The sequence below is a fragment of the Pseudopipra pipra genome, chromosome 5 (genome assembly GCF_036250125.1).
Source record: "Pseudopipra pipra isolate bDixPip1 chromosome 5, bDixPip1.hap1, whole genome shotgun sequence".
Classification (NCBI taxonomy): Eukaryota; Metazoa; Chordata; class Aves; order Passeriformes; family Pipridae; genus Pseudopipra; species Pseudopipra pipra.
The window spans coordinates 25,016,343-25,036,074 of record NC_087553.1 but is presented as its reverse complement, the minus strand read 5'-3'; the positions used below and the strand labels follow the sequence as shown (position 1 = coordinate 25,036,074).

Below are 19,732 nucleotides of genomic sequence, written 5' to 3'. Positions count from 1 at the left end.
TACTTCCTCTAGGCCTAGTTTTCCCCACACATAGAAAGGTCCGTCATTGAAAAACACAAGGTCCTCATTAGCAAGAGAGAGCTGGAATTCACATTTCTTCAAATTTGTTTTCATCAAACAGGCATTGCTGGGACTAAGCACCTTATCTAATACAAGGGCCTCACATGCAACAACACTTTCTTTTACAGATCGCCAGCAGCAATGAAATATGGACTAAAGAGAAAAACAGTTCCTCATTTGATAAAGAACAAAAACCTGTTTCAAGCTTCTTAAGAGTCCAGCTGCAAGAGAAGCACTTATTAATGTGAAATCAATTGTTGTTCCTGTGAATTCTCAAGTCGAAGTTGGATATAGTCCACTGAAAACCCCTGATGGGCAGTAAGGCTGCACAAACTATCATCATTACAGACATGAAGCAGAAATTGAAGGCAGGTCCCAAACAAGAGCACAAAGCAAAACAGGCACAAACAGGCACACAAGTGCTCTTCCAAGGTGATGATCTTGTATACACGGCAAACTTTAAAAAAGAGCAGTTAGAACAAGGCAGTACTTTACTCAACTGTTCCTTAAATGAGACAGTGCTTATTTGACAGAACTGTATCAATACATGATTGCTATCACCAGTCTCTGGGTACACAGACAACAAAGTGTTCATTTTTAACAGATGATCAAGCCATATTATATTTAATTGCTAAGCTTTATATTACATTGAGTCTGTTGAGAATGTACAAATGCAACATTAACATGGAGAAGAACAGAATTTTTTTTTCATCTCAACTTGAAATGCAAGTTGAGATGAAAGCAAGAGCATCTAGAAGAAAAAAGAACTTGAATGTTAACTTCATTACTTACAGGAAATAATCACCAATTCCAGTGACTTTAAAAATCTCACTGTAAATTAAGTAATTTTCGAAGATTATACATCATACACATCAACTTCAGCTGAAAAAAATCAAATCACATCACACAGTGAAATAAAAAACTTCACACCCAAAGCCACAGGAAATAACACACTAGAAAGTATATGAAAACAGCAATATATCCTATAGTTGGTTAAGAACTAGTATAGGCAACTGTTCTCACCTCCAACTTTCAAGATCGCAATATTGAACTTTGGTTGATTTTTACCTTTGACAGTTTCCAAGGGCTGCCAAAGCCCACAAGGATCCGTCCTGGCTACATCCAGTGCAAAAACGAAAACCTAAAAGGAGATAAAAAGAATTTAAGACATCAACCAACTGTGGGCATTAGTAGATAAAAAACATAAAACCAAAAGTTAACTGTCTCCAAAGCTCAGCAAATCTTACTACCAAAGGATTTAGAAAAAGCCATATTCATGTCAGTAAAATCAAGCAGGATAAACAAAAATTTGAAGGTGAAAAGAAGCAATACAGTCCCCTCTCCCTCCTGTAATTTATGCAGTACTGGGGAGATGGGGGAAAGAGCTACAGTTAGATTATGGGTTCCTATTCCTAATGGAAAAAAGCCATGTGCCAGTATCTATATAACTTTTAATAAATATAAGACAAGAACAGACCAATCATTCTTCTGTTACTTCAACAAATTTGGGCCTAACAATACAATAATGATGTTAATTAGCAAAGAGGCACAAGAGAGTAGAATCCAGTGAGAATAATTTGGATTGAAGACAGGACACAACCTGTAGCTGAGCAGGACTACTATGGTGTTACAGCAAGGAGAATCTCAGTGTCTGCCACATCAGAACAAAATTTAAATATCATGCATGCACCTCCCCCTAATTCAAATCCTCAGAGCAAAGATCTACTGTCAGCAGCGAGGGCTTTACAATGCATCAACCTGCTTCTTGCCTGGACTGAATAGGAAAAATTTTAGCCAGGAAAGCAGATACACTTCTATCAGGTAGCCAGAGGGGAGGAAAAGGAAAAACAAACAAGAAATAACCCACCCACCCACAATTTATGCACCATTCCTCTGAGAGAACAAAGCGGGGGACCACTCCCCCTTCCTCCAAGTACTGTGACAGTTCCCAACCAAGTATTAATCAACTAACTACAACACTTTTGAGTTCAGGCACTCAGGCAGACAGAGAGAGAGCTGACTTGGTCTCTGTTACCTTGCAATAGCAGAAACAATTCATTGTACCTACATATTCCTGGCTTACGTATATAAAGTCCTGCTCTGACGGGCTAGAACTGTATGCACAGACACTGTAACACTCCAAATATTCTGTATGTATTTCTGGTTCCAATATAATCAAGTGCAGCAATTTTCTTAGCCAGGTTATGAAATCCATGAAGCAGCGGAATATCCTGTACAGAAGCAGGACTCCTAAACCAGCTTTTTTTCCCCCATCAAGTATTTTTTACAGTGCTGCACATTATTTCACACTTGCTCACCAAATTCTTTACCTACAGCAAATACCGCCTTTCTGGTCACCTCACATACACTGCCTCTGTAGGAAGATCAAGATATCTCAGGTGCACAGAACTGAAAGACACAAGTTGCCATCAGGAAAATATTTTCTTAAAATTCTCCCCTCAACCTCCCATCCAAATCTGGAAAAACAGTAAACACTGGTAGCATGTGTGACAGAATCTCCTACTGACTATGAGATACAACAGAACAGTAGGAGGCTCTAAAAACATAATTTCTATTCACAACTGGGAAAAAACATGGGGTAAAACTGGTTTCTTGTATAAGAACTGAGAGAACACACACAAGTGCATTCAAGAAAAGTGATTACGTAATCCTACAATAATTCCTGAATATTGAATATTGTGTGTAAAAATGAATCTCATTACTTACCAAAAGTCGGGTATTTAATCCTATTTTGAAATAATAACATAGCAGCAGCACTGCACTCGCTAACACTCCAGCCCATTTCAAATCATTCATAGTCTGTCTTAACCACAGCTATCATTAAATACTTCAATTTTGGTTTTGCAAAACATAACCAATTTCCAGGAATGAAAAGAGGTCCAGAACTACTGGCTTACCACTATACATCCAAGTTAAAATCACTAAACCCTAAATTATTCCAGTTGCCATTATTCAGGCACCATAAGAAAAGGGTTTGTTGTGAAGGTAATGAACAGGTGGCATTTTTCTAAATTCACTGCACCATCTTCTTGGTTAATACTCATGCTTAATGTATAGCACTGACAAACTGTTCCTGTCTTTGGACTAGCTGCCATAAACTGAGTATTTTTCTCCTGATCTTCTAGCATTAACTAAGAGCTTTCTGGGAATGATTTCCATTCAAACAAGTTTTGATTAGAAACAGTACATTAGGTGATAAAAGGAAGTTTTTGCTCCCACTGTGGTTTAACTGTCCCTTTATTAAGTGGGTAGATGTTTTACAGAAGCAAACTTTAAAATGAAACTTATTTCTGACTTATCTGTGGGATGATTCTGATAAAGCAACCAAGAGCACACTCCGCTCAAAAGGCCTCAAGCTGTCTAAAAACAAACCAGCTGCTGACAGAACTACACAAAACCATCACGTATCCAATTAGGATATTGGGAAATTGGCCTAAAGTCACTCACAAATTCAAAAAAATACAGAAATATTTCATGTTTTTCCATGTACAGCACACTGGCAGTGTAACTGCCGTGATTTATTATAAAAATTATTCAATGCAACCCAGGTCTCACTATGGTAGTTCTTTTCTGCTTTACTTCACTTTTCAAGACTTTTGAAGAGGGAAACATAACTCGTAATCAATTAGAAATAATTTGGTAGAAGGAGACAGGCTACTGGTGCTTCAGAGAGGATTTACAACCTCTTATTTCACATGGTTTAGAACAATCTCTTCGCATTACTTAGGTGGAAGAAAATCCAAGAAGGATTAGTACTTCAAGGAAAAATGAACTAAAGATATCACTCTAAACAAAGCAGCTGGGAGGAATGGGAAAATGCAGAAATCTTCAATCTCTTACTAAAAAAAAAAAAAAAAAGGCAGAGAACAGCATTGAGGAACGGCAGTCACATACTCCACCAAAGGACTGTGGTGTTCTACAGCAAAACACGACGTGGGAAAAAGCGTCCATTATGTTTTAATTCAGTGTCAGCTGCACAGATTCATATTTTGTTCAGTATTCATTCTCTGCGGTGATGGTTTTGGTAATACATGTGAAATGGTTCAGTGTTAATGTAGATGTAACACAGCCAGTTTTAGCAAGATAAATAACTGTAACTTGGAATACATATCATATACATTAGTCTGTACTGCTCTTCTAAGGCAACATGAGAATAGAAGGACTAAACTGAAATTAAAGACAAAACACAAGTTCCACTTCACAGCACCAAAGTCTTTTTACATCAACAGCTCAAATATAAATTAGCAAACCACTTCTATAAAATAGAACTCTCCTGAAGATGTCAGGGTTTTTCTTCTAAATGGACAATTAGACAACATCATCTGCTCAAGAAAATACAATCATTAGTGAGTTTGGGGTTTTTTATCATTAAAGGATGTCTCCATTTTTGACTCAGTGTTAAGGAGGAGATGAGAAACATGCAAAAGGATGCTTCTCAAATGGTCAAAAAAATCAGACTTTTTATTTAGAAAATCCTGTTTCTAGCCTTTGAGTCCAAAAACAGTTTTGAAACATAAACTGGAGACAGAATATTGCATTGCCACCTTCCCAATGTTCCAAAACATTTACATAAACAACATTTAAGGTGCTAAATGTTCCTCTTCCCACTAAAGGAAAAGAAAATTGAAAAGTCTATTTTTAAAAATGTTTTGTTTACACCTTTTTGCCACTTTCTACTGCACAGAGCAGCATAAAAATCCACTTCTCTCCTGCTCATACTACAGGAACCGTTGAAGTTTACAGTGAAAATAAAAGGTATTTGTCTCTACTTTGCAGCAGCAGCCTATTGTACACTACATAGACTACACATTACTTCTCGACTGTGATCAAGGTTATATCCCAACTATAATCAGCCCAAGGCTGCCAACTGGTTAAGTTTTCCAAAGTCCTTTATGCTTTGTCCCACTCTGTCTTTTCATTGTGACTGAAGCATATATACACACACACTTTATGTATATATACACATAATGTGTGTACGTACAACATTTATATGTAACAAAACGTCCTCAAAATTATTTCTGGGTTGTTGTTTTTTTTATCTTCAAGGTCTTCAACACTCTAGCACAACGCTTATAGAAACTATCAAACAGAGGCTGTTGGGAGTACCTTACATCTTAACTGACTGACAGCGTCTTCTTGACAGTCAGCACCACAGCAAGAGTTGTGGTGATCAGGACTGGAGCACTAAGGAATTAAAACATAGTGCGTTGAGAATTGGCTGGGTTTGCCACTCCATATCAAAGTTCTACCCAGCCAAGAGACTTTTTTCGACAAAGTTGGAAACATAACTATCACTATAGAAACCCCTGCTCTTTGCAATTGTTTATCTTCGATTCTATCAGGTCTTGCAATACATCGGTTTTCAGGCACAAAAAAGGGCTACTTCACACTGCTAGTGCTGCTTCTACTTGATAATGGTAACAATGCTTGGAATCCCAATGGTACAAAAGGAGGCATTACCATAAGTATTACGACTATCACGTTATTTGATGGTGCCCCAGTGGCAAAAAATGGGAGGCAATCAACATACTCAAAATGCCAGCAATCCATGTATACTAGCATTCCTAATGATTCAGCACTGCTGCAGCAACATCAGTGCAATGGCAGCAAGCCTTTATTTCAGGACATATGCAAAATGACAGAAAGTCTTCAGAATACAGAAACCCAGAGTTTTCTGGAGGACAGATGAAGAGAAGGAGAGTGGATGTTATACTAGACCAGAGAGTTGAAGCATTTTTCTCCATCTTAAGCAAAATGTTGTGATGAGAGAGAAGCCTACTTCTCAACAGCTCAACTTTAAACCTGAAAGCTATAAATAACTCCTGTACTGCTGATAATCCCAACAGAATCATCCCATCAGATTATTCATACCACGAAAGTCAACTCAGGATCGAAGGTTTCCTTTTGAACCACAAGTAACAGTAACCAAGTCCTATACAGCAGTGCGTTTATCAAAACCAGCAGTAGTAACTAAATTAAAACTGATAAGGTAGTAAGCAGACGTGCACAGGAAAGGGGGAAGGGTGGCTTCCTCAATGACAGCAGCAATTACGAGAGTTAAAGACAGCACTACAAAAACCATTCACAGGTAAGACAGGATTGGAAGATACTGGGCCTCCCGAACTCTTCAGTTCTTATAATATTCCTGTATTTAATGAGAAGAGTATCAAAGTATCCTCTGTTAAACCATGCTTTTGCTTTGTTTGCTTTTACAGTAAGAGCTGTATTGATAAGGAATTCAACCAGTGAGGCAATACTGGTGCTAAGTCCTCCAGCAGTCATAAAGGCAGACTGCTGCCCAGTCATAAAGGCATTCCCTGCTGCCCAGAGAGCTCTGGATCCCGGCACTGAACCCTGTAAGGCAGCTTCAGGTAGAGGATTAGAGCCAGACTGAGCCAGGACAGAGCCAGGAGGAAGGCCAAGGAGGTGTGATGGAGAAGGAAGTTTAAATCGCAATTTGCCTTTTCTTTTTTTGTTGTTTTTTTAACTTCAGTCTTCTGTAAATTTACACCCTGAAATTTCCCAAATTAATGTTCCATACTTATCACATTTTTAACAATTAATAACAGAGGGAGTTGTTTTATACAACGATTTTGACTTCCCGCTAACATGATTATACATGCAGAGAAGTCCAAGATCTTAGCACTATTATTCTCAAAGAAAACAAATGCTGAGTTGTTAAGCAAATAATTCTAAACTATAATTGCAAACACCAACTTTCAACATAACCAGCTGCCAAGTAGAGCTTCATCAATATTTATAGCTTAGCATCAGTCTGAATTGTACTTTTCAGCTATTTCTGCACCTAAAAAAGGAACAGGAAGCAAATTTTCAAAAATCTGGTTTATATTCAACACTGTTTTTCAATCTTCTTCAATGAAATGAAGCAACATGCTCATTTTTATGGCTATTTTCTTTTAAATTTAAAACCACAATGAAAGTTATTACCAACACAATCTTCGACACCGCAATCTTTGATAAACCACTGAATTTGGAACTACTTGCAAGAAGAGTTTAACACCTGCTCAAGTATGTGTGAGGTCAGGGCCCTAAATTTTCAGTCTTTTGGGGTTTGGCACAAAAGAGTTCTTCAACTTTCTCATCTAATTTCCTCTGAAAGTGGAGGAGTTCCCTCTTTCCTTTAAAAGAAAAGTAACCAATCTTTATTATTTCCACCAAAAAATACATATACAAGTCTGCCTTTGGGCTACCTACTTGAAGTCTGTTACAATTCATTTTCACAGTCAAGCTGTCCCACCATATTTAAAAACCTAACTCTTGAAATTTACTCCTAGGTTTGAATGTTCATCCTTTATTAAATCTGAAAATGCAGTAATAAAAATTACCAGTTATTTTTTGTTAAAACTTAGTAAAACTAAAGTTACTTTTAGTTTATTTACACACCCAGCTGAAGCAGGGGCAGGTTAAGCTGACACAGGCCATCCATACATAAGGCAGCACCAGTTTATCTAGTTACCTAAACTGGTGAAAGCAACATTATCCAGCATTGGTTAAGTACAGGGGCAGAGCTGGAGACAGAACAGACCAATTATGTCACTGTATTCTTGCCCTGAGGCCATCACTATCTAACACTGTCAGGAGTGTTTTCCACTGCTTATTAGCCAATGTTAAAAGTATTTGATACAATGGGATTTCTACATTTTTTCTCCCCCCTCAGACACTTCTCCACAAGCTAATTTACTTTTCAATCAACAGGAAGTCTTTCTCAATTTGAATCCATGAATCAGCAGGGTCAGGGAAAAGAAAGTTGGACTTTGAATACAAAAGAACCAGAGGAGTTAACTTCCAACGAATTAGAACATTATCAGCCAGTTTTGGTTGCTTCTCTGAGTACTCTGAAAATTAAAATGGCCAAGCAAAAAGAAAAATAGAGACAGCTAATTTACTGCAACTATGGAGTCAAAAAAAAGTGTGAAAAAGCCTAGCTGTGCAATAAAAAACATTTTTCCCCTTTCAAGTCCCGTTCAGCAAAGTCAGTGCCATTAGAAATGTAGGTAACTTTGCTCTAACCTCTTATTAAATATAACAGAAATATTGAAAACCAACTAAAATAACCTATTCTTCATGCTGTCACCACACCAGCTGCAGAAAGTAGATGAGCGGATCCTGAAGCACCAAAACATTTATCCAAGCAAAAAGCACAGCTATGTTTAGAAAAACTCAATTTTAGCTTTAGTATCCCACTTTACTTCGAAGGCCTAGGAAATACGTGAGGTGAGCCTGTATGAAGTCACCACAAAACAAAAGACACTTATTATGAGGGCAGGGGAATACTAGTATAGAGACAGGATCAATATTAAATGTGAGAAAATATTAAATTGATTAAATTATTATTTTATTATCTTTTTTTTGCAATGTCTGAAAAACAGTCTGAAGCTTAATGAACAGTCCCAAACAAGCACTGTGGCTTGATTCTTTCTTATTCTTGTTCTCATCAAAAGAAGACTCGTCAGCTTCTTTAATTTGCAAGAACAGACATCTGGTACAACACGATTCAAATCTGACAAGGCAGAATCTCAGCCATTTGACAAACAGAAAAAGTTAGAAATTTAATTTGAAACAAATTTTTTTAAGAACCCAAATACATACGGAAGGATGTGAATTTAAGTTACAATGGCTGTAACAGTAAAACTTCCTGTGTGGAAACACATTTGTGCCAAAGTGCCTTTTTTTTAGCTTCTTACTTAGAAGCAGTTAAGTGAAATTAAAAAAAAACAAAAACAATGCAACTACAGTTTTCAGAATAAGCATATTCCCAACAAAGGTAAATTGCTACATTTACAGTAATATAAGAATGTTACAGTAACATCAACATATCTGGGAAAAATCTCAATGCATAAAAATCCTAAAGAGGATCACAAAGAAATATACTAAAAACCATAAAAGTAGCTGACAGTGTTTTAAAGCAACTATTTCATGCAACATGTATTATGCCCTTCTTTCTTACAGAGATTTTCAGCTCCTTCAGATCAAGGATGGATCCTAATTCATTTCGGAATATAGTACAGTTCAGTTTCTGTAAGAAGCTGGAGTGAGGGGACACATTCCCTTCCTCTATCTCAGAGACAAAATTTTTTAATCAAAACATTATACTAATGCTTTCTCCAAGTTTCTCATTGTTCCTCATGCTAGTTGCACCCACTAATACTATTAATTTATGGTTTCTTAAGTCACAGTGTCCAACATATATACATGAAATTCAAATATCATATATATATGATATTTGAAATACTGTGATTTAATCTTCTACAAAGTCTAACTTTTTAAGTCAATGTTTCTACAAATCTAGCTTTCAGATCACAAAGCTATGGTACTGCTGTATAAAAAGTCGATTCTACTGTCGGCTGTAGTAAGAAAATAAAATGTACTGTATAGCATTTCCATCTTCTCTAGAAAGAGTCACCGGATTATTTCTAAGAATGCCCAAATGTCCCAGGAGAGAGTTAAAAGATTCTCAAACGTACAGGAGTAGAGCTGGACAACCTCAACCTGTGTCTCTTCAGCTCATAAGACAAAGTTTATAACTGGAGGATATTGGCATGGGCCTGCTGAGTAATTTGTATCTCTTGGCTGTAAGAAGCAGCAAGACAAGAGGGCCTACTCCCATTGGATTGCCCCAGGGCCAAAATATATTTAGTCCACAGTAGACTGGCAAATCCCTGAAGAGTTCCTTCAATCCCCTAGAAGTGAACCCCTTTCCTACCACTCAAATGATACTGTCATAAAATTTATGCAGAGGGGTCACAGGGCCAGAAAAGTCAGCAAGGACTGCCTTGGAGCAGCCCGGGCATTCCTCAGTTCTGATCATGTGGAGACCTAACAGACCAGCCTTAAAACAAGAAGGCTGGCAAACAGCTTTCCAAACACTTTGCTTCTTGATTTTAAGTCATGCTTTTAAATTAACTTGTGAAACTTTCTCACAAAGTCTACTTTTGCCACATGAAGAACACAGTAGAGAACTTCAAGGTACAACCCAATGTTTGCTGCAAGGAAAAAAGAACCTTGAGTAGGGAAAAAACCCTACAACCTTAGGATACAAAATGATCAGAGGAACAGGAAAAAGCATTTTCAGCTAGCAAAATAGAGGCTAGAATATGAAAATCTTCAAATGTAACAGAAGAAAGTGAACAGTATTTATAAAAACTATGTTCTTTGTAGACTGCTACTAAATCCAAGGGCATAAGTTTCTCTTATTACAGAACAGACTTCATTCCAAAAAATTTAATACATTACTGAAAAACTGTTTATCACTAAAGTACTTTTTAAAACTCTGTCGAGAGTCATGATAAAATTATGAAAATTAAATGCAAATAAAAATGTCAATGACTTTTACTTCACCACTCATTTAGATGGATTAGAAGGCTTCTCCTCACACAAGCAACATGATATTATTGTATCACCTTTTGACTAATCCTCTGTCAGGTTATCTAAAATTATCAACTTTGTTTTGCAACTTTGCTTCTTATCCTTTCATCCACTAATCAGCTTTTCAGCCTCCCATCTTCTGCCTTTGATAGCATCAAAATATATTGATTACCAGTTTATATTTTACATTTATTCTGACCAATGTACTGGAGCACACAGCATGACTGCTGCCTTATCGTACCTCCCATTTCTCCTAAGAGGCAGTATTTTTCTCCAGACTTAAAAGCTTAACTGGGCAAGAACTGCTTTCAGATCCATTTTACTCTTTTAAATAGATATTTTAAAAATTTTAAACAATGCAAGTCTTGGACAGAACATCAACTTGCTTCCCACATTTTTTCACAGAGAAACTATTGTGTTTTTTCTAATACACAGACATTAAATCAGGAAATACATGCATGATATCCAATTTCAGAACTACTAAACCTGGCAAGGCCCAGAAATGCAATCTGTACTGACTAGCTGAAACTGGAAAAGGTCATCTCCATAGCTCACTACATAGTAAACACGGAGAACATCCAAGCTCCAACCACAACCCGTACACCAACGAAAACTCAAAAACCTCAGAACATTCCCCTACAACATGATGCAGACCATAATAAGTGCAAAAACACCCTCTCCTTCTTACCACTATAAGGAGGCAAAGGGAAAAAAATAAATTTAACGTACTCACTGCCTACTGCTTCTAAAGGAGAAAAAAATACACCAACGCCTCGCAGCAAAGCATGTTTACATCCCAGAAGAAATAAAAAATAATGAGTAGAAGTGCAACACAAAGAAGGGATGAACAGTAGAGAAATGTAAGGAAGTATAAGAGTTCTACTACCTGCTGAAAGGGACAGGGAATAGCAATCAGAGTATTCTGATTACCATTACCCCTGTCACCTCGCAAGCAGAAATACCAACAGGCTACTACTTGTCTGACAGTGACAGCTGGCTCAAGTACCAAAAAGTGCCCCTATTTTTATTAGCAGAAAGTTTAGCTTGGATTCACAAGAAATAAAAACTAATTCTTCAGTCTATATTCCACACACCGTTTGCTGAAAGAACAAGAGACCTTCGCATATACATTTTATCTAAAAAATGGAGAAAGACCGTAAATGTTGAGCTAAGGAAGACTACCAGCAAGAATATGTATCTTATTCTACCACACCTGGCCAATTACAAATATATGTTACTGTTTGCTCAACATCTCCGCACTAAGTTCTTGCTATTAAAACTGAAGACTGACATCACCTTGCTATTGTTTCCCTAAGAAAGGGCAACATTTCACAAGCAAAATTATGAAAATGCAAGAAACAGATCAATGAAAGCAATTGCAAGGCAAACACACTTTATAAGCACTGAGGTGACAGAGAACTTTTAACTTTAAAGAAAGCCACTGGTATATATGTACTAGTATCAGGTACTTCCCTCCCTTATTTATGTGCTAAACATGCTTAATTTATCCTGTGAAGACAAACAATGCCAGTTCTTCGCAAAAGACACATCTACTGATCCAGAAATTACACCCAGAAAAAGGCTGCGTGAAAAGTAAAACCCAGCGATAAAGAATTGAATCGCTGTAAACTGAGAGGTACGCTGTAAGTAGAAGTATTGCAGAATTTGTAAATTTTCAGTATAGACAGAGTTTGTGAATCTAATAGCAGCACTAGAGAGCAGTTACTGAGGAAAGCTATTGCCAAGAAGCTGGAAAATGACTGCTAATTGTTATTACTGCACAAAGCAGACAATATCTATGTATAAAAAGACATTCTAAGAAAATATACACAATAATGTGACTAGAAGAGACTTTGCATCCAAGCATTCTGCAGAAAATAGAGAATAACATAACTGAATCATTAAGCAGACTATTAATAAACCCATTCAAGTCAATAACTAAGCTCCTTAGACTTACTCTATGATCTCCAGTTCATACTGCTTAATTGTAAATCCAATCTTTTCTGCGAGCAGAAATACACCAGCTTTACTCGAGGGAAAAAAAAAAAAAGAAAAAAACCACTCAAACCCCCAAGAGAAGAAACCCCATATGAACATATTTTCAAATTTTTAATTCTATGCCAGCCCTTTAATTCTTTCCATCATTCTGGATGCAGCTATTCATCCCATCGTTCTAGATGCAGGTATCTCTGTATGACTTTTATTTTGCATTACTTCTGCAAAAAAAATGAATTTCTCATTTCCTACTTCCTATAGAGGCAGATCTAATGTAAAATACGCTACCTCAGAACTATGCAAAATTCCCTCCTGAAGCTGTCTCCTCTTAAGTCACCCTCCAGCATCAAGTTTTAATGATCAAATAGGCATCACCAAGCAAAGCCATGACACACATTTCACCTAGATGTTTTGCTGGACTAATCAGTCACACAAACTCTGGCAGAATATGCTTTTTTTTTTTTTAATTCTCAGTTCCAAGATTTTTAGTTCCAAACATTTGAACTTATTATTTAAATGAAAGCGTAGATTTCTAGCTAAATTTGCACTATACAGAAACTGCAGTAATGCATCAATTCAAAAGCCTGTGTAATTAAAAAACACTGACTGGTTTATCATTAATTTTTTTCCAGGGCTTCTATATTACAGGATTAAAATTATTCCCTTTAAGCATCCCAATAACATAACCAAGACCAAGTTCACAAGAGAAGTATGCACATCAGAATTTTACCAATTAGCACTGAAACTTCTGAGTTAATTCTCTATGTATGAATAGTTTTACATAAAATACTGTATTTACAAACCACTAACACGCAATATAGCTAACCAAGAAGAAAGTAAGAAGTTTAATGATCACCTCACCTACCCTCTAAAAAGAAAGATGTGCCTGCGCCTTACTGACCCAGAACTTCTCAGCAGAAAAGCCAATACACACTTAATACCGCTCTGGGCTCCCTTCCCCCATCCCCGGCCTCAACCTTTTGCAGGGACATTTCTTCACTACAGAATTGTCCAGTTACACCTGCGACTCAGTTAAACTCAGGTGAAAACTCACCCTTATAAAACCCTCCCCTGAGGTACATCTACATGGCAGACCCTGCAACAACCGTGGCAGAAAAGCTGGACCTTATCTTTAAATTCGGGACCTTGGGTAATGCAGCAGATGAGAGCATACACTCAGCATCTCAACAGCACTCGTTCCAAGGAATCTGTACCATTAGAGAGAGTCACCACAGGAGAGGAGGGAATTGCTGAGCAACTTCAGTGTGGGCAAACTAACTACAAAGCTGCTTGAACTGGCACACATATTTATTAACGCTACAAATCTAAGCTACTACCTCTACCACTCTTCTAGCAGAAACTGCAATCCAATACACATGGATAGCGATATTACTGGAAAATACTACGTAAACGTACCCTTCAAATCCGGAGCTATACCAACCCCAAAGACCTACTCACTATTTTACAGCAAGAGTCACAGCTTCTGTAGAGGATGTAAATGCAACACTGAACCCTAACAAGTCATGGTTAAAAAACTGTTATTATGAATTTTAAAAATCCCAAAAAGTTAACTTTACGAAGAGATATCTTAACGAATGTTCTTAAGGTTAGTGAAATGTTAGCATGGAAAAATGAAGTAGCATTTACGGCAGTAAGCACGTCTGCTTTAGTTAGGAAAACACTTTTGTGGATACTCAGCCCTATGCTGTAGTAGATACTCCTACATGCACTCTCATAAAGCAGATCTGAGCCTGCAAGATATCATGCTGCAAGCAGCGATTATATACAGCCAGCGAAGCGTCCCCAGAAACAAACATTCCCTCATTTTGCTACAAACAGCTGGGGAAACTTTTTTTTTTTTCCGCCTGGGACACACCTCTGAGCACGGTCCCTCCTCCCATCCACCCACCGCATACACACATTTTAACCAGCATCACGTTCCACTCATCCGGCGAGCGCGGTCTGCAGTGCTACCAGCGCAACCTCGGCTCTGTCCCCGCGCTACAGCACTATTCGTTTTTTTTTCCCCAGTCACATCAGGGCTCCTCGGGGTCTCTCCGCCGCTGTCTGCTTTGCCTGGCCTGGGTGGTCCGGGGCCCTGCGGGGAGACCCGGCGGGGGCTCGGGGGCGCAGCCGCGGCCGCACGTGAGGCGGGGCGGGGGCGGCGCTCGCCCGGCTGTGCCCCGGGACAGGCGCTCGCCGGGAGCGGGCCGGAGCAGCGGCCGCGCCGCCGCCGCCGGGGCAGCGCCCTTGAGCCGCCGCCGCTCGGGGCCCCTCCCGCCGGCCCGGCCCCCCCGGCCCTCCCCCGCCCCGCGGCACCGCGGCCCGGCGCCAGAGGCCGCTCGGAGGCGGCGCGAGGGTCCGCAGGGCGGGAAGGGCTCTGAGGGAGCCCCGCGGCCAGAGCGCGGAGCGGGGATGAGGGGTAAGGGGGGGGGGCCGTCCCGCACTCACCGCCGAGGCGCCGCCACGGTGAGCTGAGCCCCCTTCTTCTCGGTGCCGGGGGCGGCTCCGCCCGCTCGGGAAACACGAACCCCAGGAAGCAAAAGGCGAAGGAGCTGCGGAAAATGCCCCCTCCCCCACGGCACCGCCGAAAAAACGCCACCGGGGGAGAAAAAAAAAAAAAAAAAAAAACCACCAAACTTTCCTCGCCGCCGTCTCTCCCTCCCCCGAGGAGCACGAACCCAAACACACCGGGACACGCCCCCGCACCGCCCCCCGCGCCGCCCATTGGACGGCGCTCCGCCGACCCCCACGCTGATTGGTCTCTCCGCCTGCTCGTCTTGTCCCTCCGTTCCCCTTTTCGCCCCTACACGCTGCCCATTGGGAAGAGCCTCGGCGATCTCTCCGCCCATTAGCCACGGCCCACGTCAATCAGAGCGGAGCGCCCGCCCCTCAGCGCTTCCGATTGGGCCGTCGCATCACTACGCCCTCCCTGATTGGCTGCATTTGCTGGCTGTCACCGGTTAACGTTGCCCTCTTCGCACCCCAGACGGACTCCCGCCCCTCCTTCCTCTCTGCCAGTTGGCTGCGAGATTTGCCCCTTAAATGGGGCACTCGCTCGCCCGCCTCTACTTGCCCCGCCCTTACGCGCTACCGATTGGGCGCGGGTCGCAAACTCGGACACCACTGGAGAAGGGACGTGCCCGTTAGGCCATAACAGCGCGGAGACCCGCCCACCGAGCCGCGCTCCTCAGCGGCCCCTGGGGCCCTCGTCAGCCGAGGCGGGAGGCGAGGCTACGTCAGTGTGTGCTCTCATTTGCCGCCCCCAAGGGCGGGGCGCCGTTACGGGCACACGCGATTAGCGGGTGTGACCGCGGCCCTGGCCGCTCAGCGGTGCCGCGACACAGCACCGACGCCACAACCGCCGGCCCGCCCGCCCCAGCGACATTTGCGCTTCGCCCCGCCCTCCCGGGGACACGTGAGACAGCTGCTGGGCAGGGGGGTGTCAGTCGGGCAGCTCCCGAAGCCCATTGGCTGGAAGCCCACGCCCCCGCAGCCAACTGGCGGCCGCCCCCCGCTGTCACCCGCCGGATGACACAGCAACCGTAGGCTGGGGGGGCGGGGCGGGGAAGGAGGGACGTGCCTCTGATTGTGCGGTTTCGCTGTCAATCTCCCCGCAGCACGGGGATGGGCGGGGCGATGGTGCGTGCCCAGCGCGCACCCCACGCGGCCCGGGCCGCCGCGCACGTGCCGGGGGCCCGCGGTGAGGGGAACGCGCCAGAAGGGGCTCCGCGGCTGCCGCAGTGTCACTCGTAAATGTGACTGTTACAAATAAACTTCATTTACTTAGATTTTCATTATCCGCGGAGTATAAAGGGATAGAGCCTGAGAAACGGGCTATCTCTATCTGAAAAATATAAACAGGGCTGCGGGGACCGGCAGTGGGAAGCTAAGGCAGGAGCTAGCCGGGAGACGCTTTCCTGGGAGGTGATGTGAAGCCGGGGATGAGCTGCAGCAAGTGTTAACCCCGGGGCTGGAGAGCAGGTCTGGGGCAGCACTGCCTGATCTCAGGGAAGGAAAAAAAATGGAAGATGTATAAGCAGAACCTGCGTGAGACCAAGGGTTTGGGATTAGCATAGCAGAAGAGCGTGGCCAGGGGAGCAGCAAGTCTCCAAAACTGACAGAGAAATACCGAGGGGAACACATGGAATAACAGAAGCACGTAGAGGATAAACTAGGAGAGAGAGGTTATCCTCGATTGTACCAAATTTCTATGCTTGTTCTCATTTTCCTTATTCTCCAGTATTTTTGAAGACTGATGTTACATTAATGAGTGTCACTTCCTGACCTCACCCAGGGCTGCATGCCAGTGCAATGTTTTCATTTGATCTCCTCCGGAGAATCCTGTTACAACCTGATCAGCAGAACAGTGCAGCAGCTGAAAATACCGTTTTGGTGGAGAAGAGAGAACCATAGAGATATGGTGTGCCTGTCACGTTAGCGAACGGGTCTGTGGGTGCTCTGTCCTGGAGGAGCCATAGGGCCCTTCACAGGTTAGTCACCACCAGGAGGGACAGCTGCCAGCACAGCGAAGCGATGTGTGCTGCTGGCACAGACAGCAGACGAGATCCATGCGAACTCGGGCTACACAACTCAGTGAAGAGCAATGAATCTTTTGATGGCTTCTCCATTCAGTAATGGTAATAGATTTTTACATTGATTGCTGGGGGAAAGAGTGCCATTAATATGAATAAGACTTTATATTGGGTATTTACATACTTGTTACTGTAGTGCTTTAAGGAATACAAAAGGCGCTGTATAAATCAATATCAATTAGTAGTATAAATTTCGAAAGCACTTTGCCTCTCTTCCTCATAGTTTATTCAGTGAATACAAACTGACTGTATCTTGTCTGTATCCACATGTATTTTTCTTAGTGTAAGCAGAAATCACTAATACACTGAGAGTACAGGTTGCATGCTTTGGGAAAGAAAGATGTGTCCAAGATGCTGACCTTGTCCTTGCTATAAGTAAAAAAAATAATAAAATCATTTCCCTGTTTGAATTCCCTTTCCCCTTATTGGTGTTCTTTTGCAAGTTTTCCTTCCTGTAGCAGGACATCGAAAGCAAGGTGAAGCAATATGATTTATTTTGCATAAGCCTAGTGAACCAAATATTTTCATTTCAGAGGAGCAAAGATACCACACTCCATTGTCCCTGTATTTTCACACTACAAAACAAGTTGAACTGTAGAAAGCAAGCAGATTTTGTTGGTTTGACTGAAACGATAATGGATGACTCAGGAGTTCTCACTCAGGTTTATGTGTATTTGGGAGGAATCACAGCTCCCAAATTTCTGGTTCTTCTAAAGTTAAAATGCTTATGAACATAGTACTTCTTCCTATTTTTTTCATATCTCCTTCACTGCAACTTCTGTTCAATTTCACCAAGTTGGATAGTGAAATTTTTTCATCCACTGGATGTCAGTATTACACTACCGCTGTGGTGCCTTTCCAGGTGCTGGGAAAGGTTGGATTTCTTTGGGATGAGGACATTTCGAAGATCTCTCTTCTGTGGTGGCAAGTGCTGTGAAAGACCATTGCAGCTTGGGGGAACAGGCTCCCTGCAATATGAATGTGCCCTTTGGCTCCTGCAGATGCAGGCTAGGACCCTGCCTGCAGACATCTTAAGTATCAAACCTCACAGAGACTGTAGCCAGAGAGACAGACAGACTTCACTGTTGGGGTCAATTCCGTTTGACTGTTCCAACCTTACATTGTGAAAATACACAACCTCTTCTTTTTTATAATTAAGTTTACTTGTTATATCAGTGAGACAAATAATACTGCATCTGACAGGGATACAATCCAGAAAAAGGCTGCATAAAGAGACTTCTATAAACAAACGAAGAGTGCTGCCAGCTTGGGACAATTCTGAATGCAGGAAGGAGAGGGGACAAAACTTTAGAAGCAGCTGTGATATTTGGAGTTGAAAGTCAAGAGTTTTTGAGATCTGACACTGGTTTATTATTTCCAAAAGTGCCATGACATTTTTTATAGGCTTGCTAAGTTTTTAAATCAATGTCTATGAATGAACTCTGGATACCCAGTCACTAGAAACTAATGATATTTTTAAAAAAAGTCTTTGCTAACCCTGCCTTTTTTCTGCTTCATACACCCTGAGCAGCAGTTATCTATTGAACACAGAAAGGAACCAGTTACTTACCTGAGTTGTGACTAAGAGATGGGTTACTTTTTGGAAAGTCACAGTAAAGCTGTGCTCTTTATGGTGCCTTATGTTTAAATATTTTGATATGAAACGTGACATTTAACATATGATATAATGCTGTACTTTATCTGTGACTAAAATGAAGGCGGCACTTGAAAAGAAGATTGCCGTTGTTTAAAAGATGGTTCATAAAAAAGTAATGAAAGAATTAATGTTCTCTTGTTATCTATAAACACGGGCTGATTAGATTATTCTCTTACGTACATCTTTCCCCTGAAAGCTACTTTTTAATCTATCCTTTTCCTAGAAGACTTCAGGGAATTTTCAGCAGGCATATGGCATCAATGTACCAGGAGAATATAACAAATATTTGCAAAGATTTTGATCTGTATAAAATACCAATTATCCTTATTTAAAAGTATTTATCTTAATAATTACTTTCAGCAGAGACACCTGTTAGGAATTCAGCGTCTCCTATTTCCTTCAGTCGAGTGGAAAGAAGTTTTCTCTGCCATTTTCCTGTATCCTTCACAGAACTTTTCATGGAACAAGCAAAGAGAGGAAGTAATACTTCATATGCCTGGGAACTGTAAAAATGAGGATAGGAAAAAGGAATTTGTATTTAAAGTAGAGAATAGCAGATTTCAACACAGTGATTTTTTTCCCTTCTAACCCACCTGTAACTGCAAAGAACGAACACAAAAGAGCCATTTAAGGGAAAAAAAAGTAATGAATACTAGAATTAAATAGCAGGAGGAAATTAGGGAAATATCAGATGTAATTTTCAAATTTATATGTTGGTCACGTGATTTGTGCTAATATTCTTGCTTTACAAAGAAAAAAAAAAGTAAAAATATCTTTAATGACTGTTAGCGTTCAGAACCTGAGCTTTAAGTTCCAGTCAGACATCTCCACATCTATAACTGTTCTTAAAATAATAGGCTTATTTTGACATTACCTATTTTTATGTGTCATACCCAGGAAAGACATGCAGTTGCAATAGAAACACAAGCAGTTTATACATGTCTTGGGCAAAGTGCTTAGCATAAGTTTCAATTTGTTGTGCTGTCATGCTCACATAACGTTGGAAGGAAAAGGGGGA

The 19,732-nt window shown here is 40.9% G+C and overlaps 1 protein-coding gene across 15 annotated transcripts in view; it reads right to left on the bottom strand.

Annotated features, from left to right (window-relative positions):
• Positions 1 to 15,657, bottom strand: part of TNRC6B (trinucleotide repeat containing adaptor 6B) — a 140,865-nt gene extending 125,208 nt beyond the window's left edge. For 8 of the 15 annotated variants that reach the window (XM_064655153.1, XM_064655155.1, XM_064655157.1 and 5 more), the window contains exons 1-2: positions 14,914 to 15,194; positions 1,129 to 1,201 (exon numbers count right to left, since the gene is read on the bottom strand). In XM_064655153.1, the coding sequence (XP_064511223.1) occupies positions 1,129 to 1,201; positions 14,914 to 15,190 (350 nt within the window). In that variant the 5' untranslated portion in view covers positions 15,191 to 15,194. Of the gene's footprint in view, positions 1 to 1,128; positions 1,202 to 14,382; positions 14,568 to 14,913; positions 15,195 to 15,556 lie in introns of those variants that run through there. The other 7 variants (XM_064655161.1, XM_064655166.1, XM_064655173.1 and 4 more) reach the window with 4 other exon arrangements.
• Between the last annotated feature and the right edge of the window lie 4,075 nt (positions 15,658 to 19,732).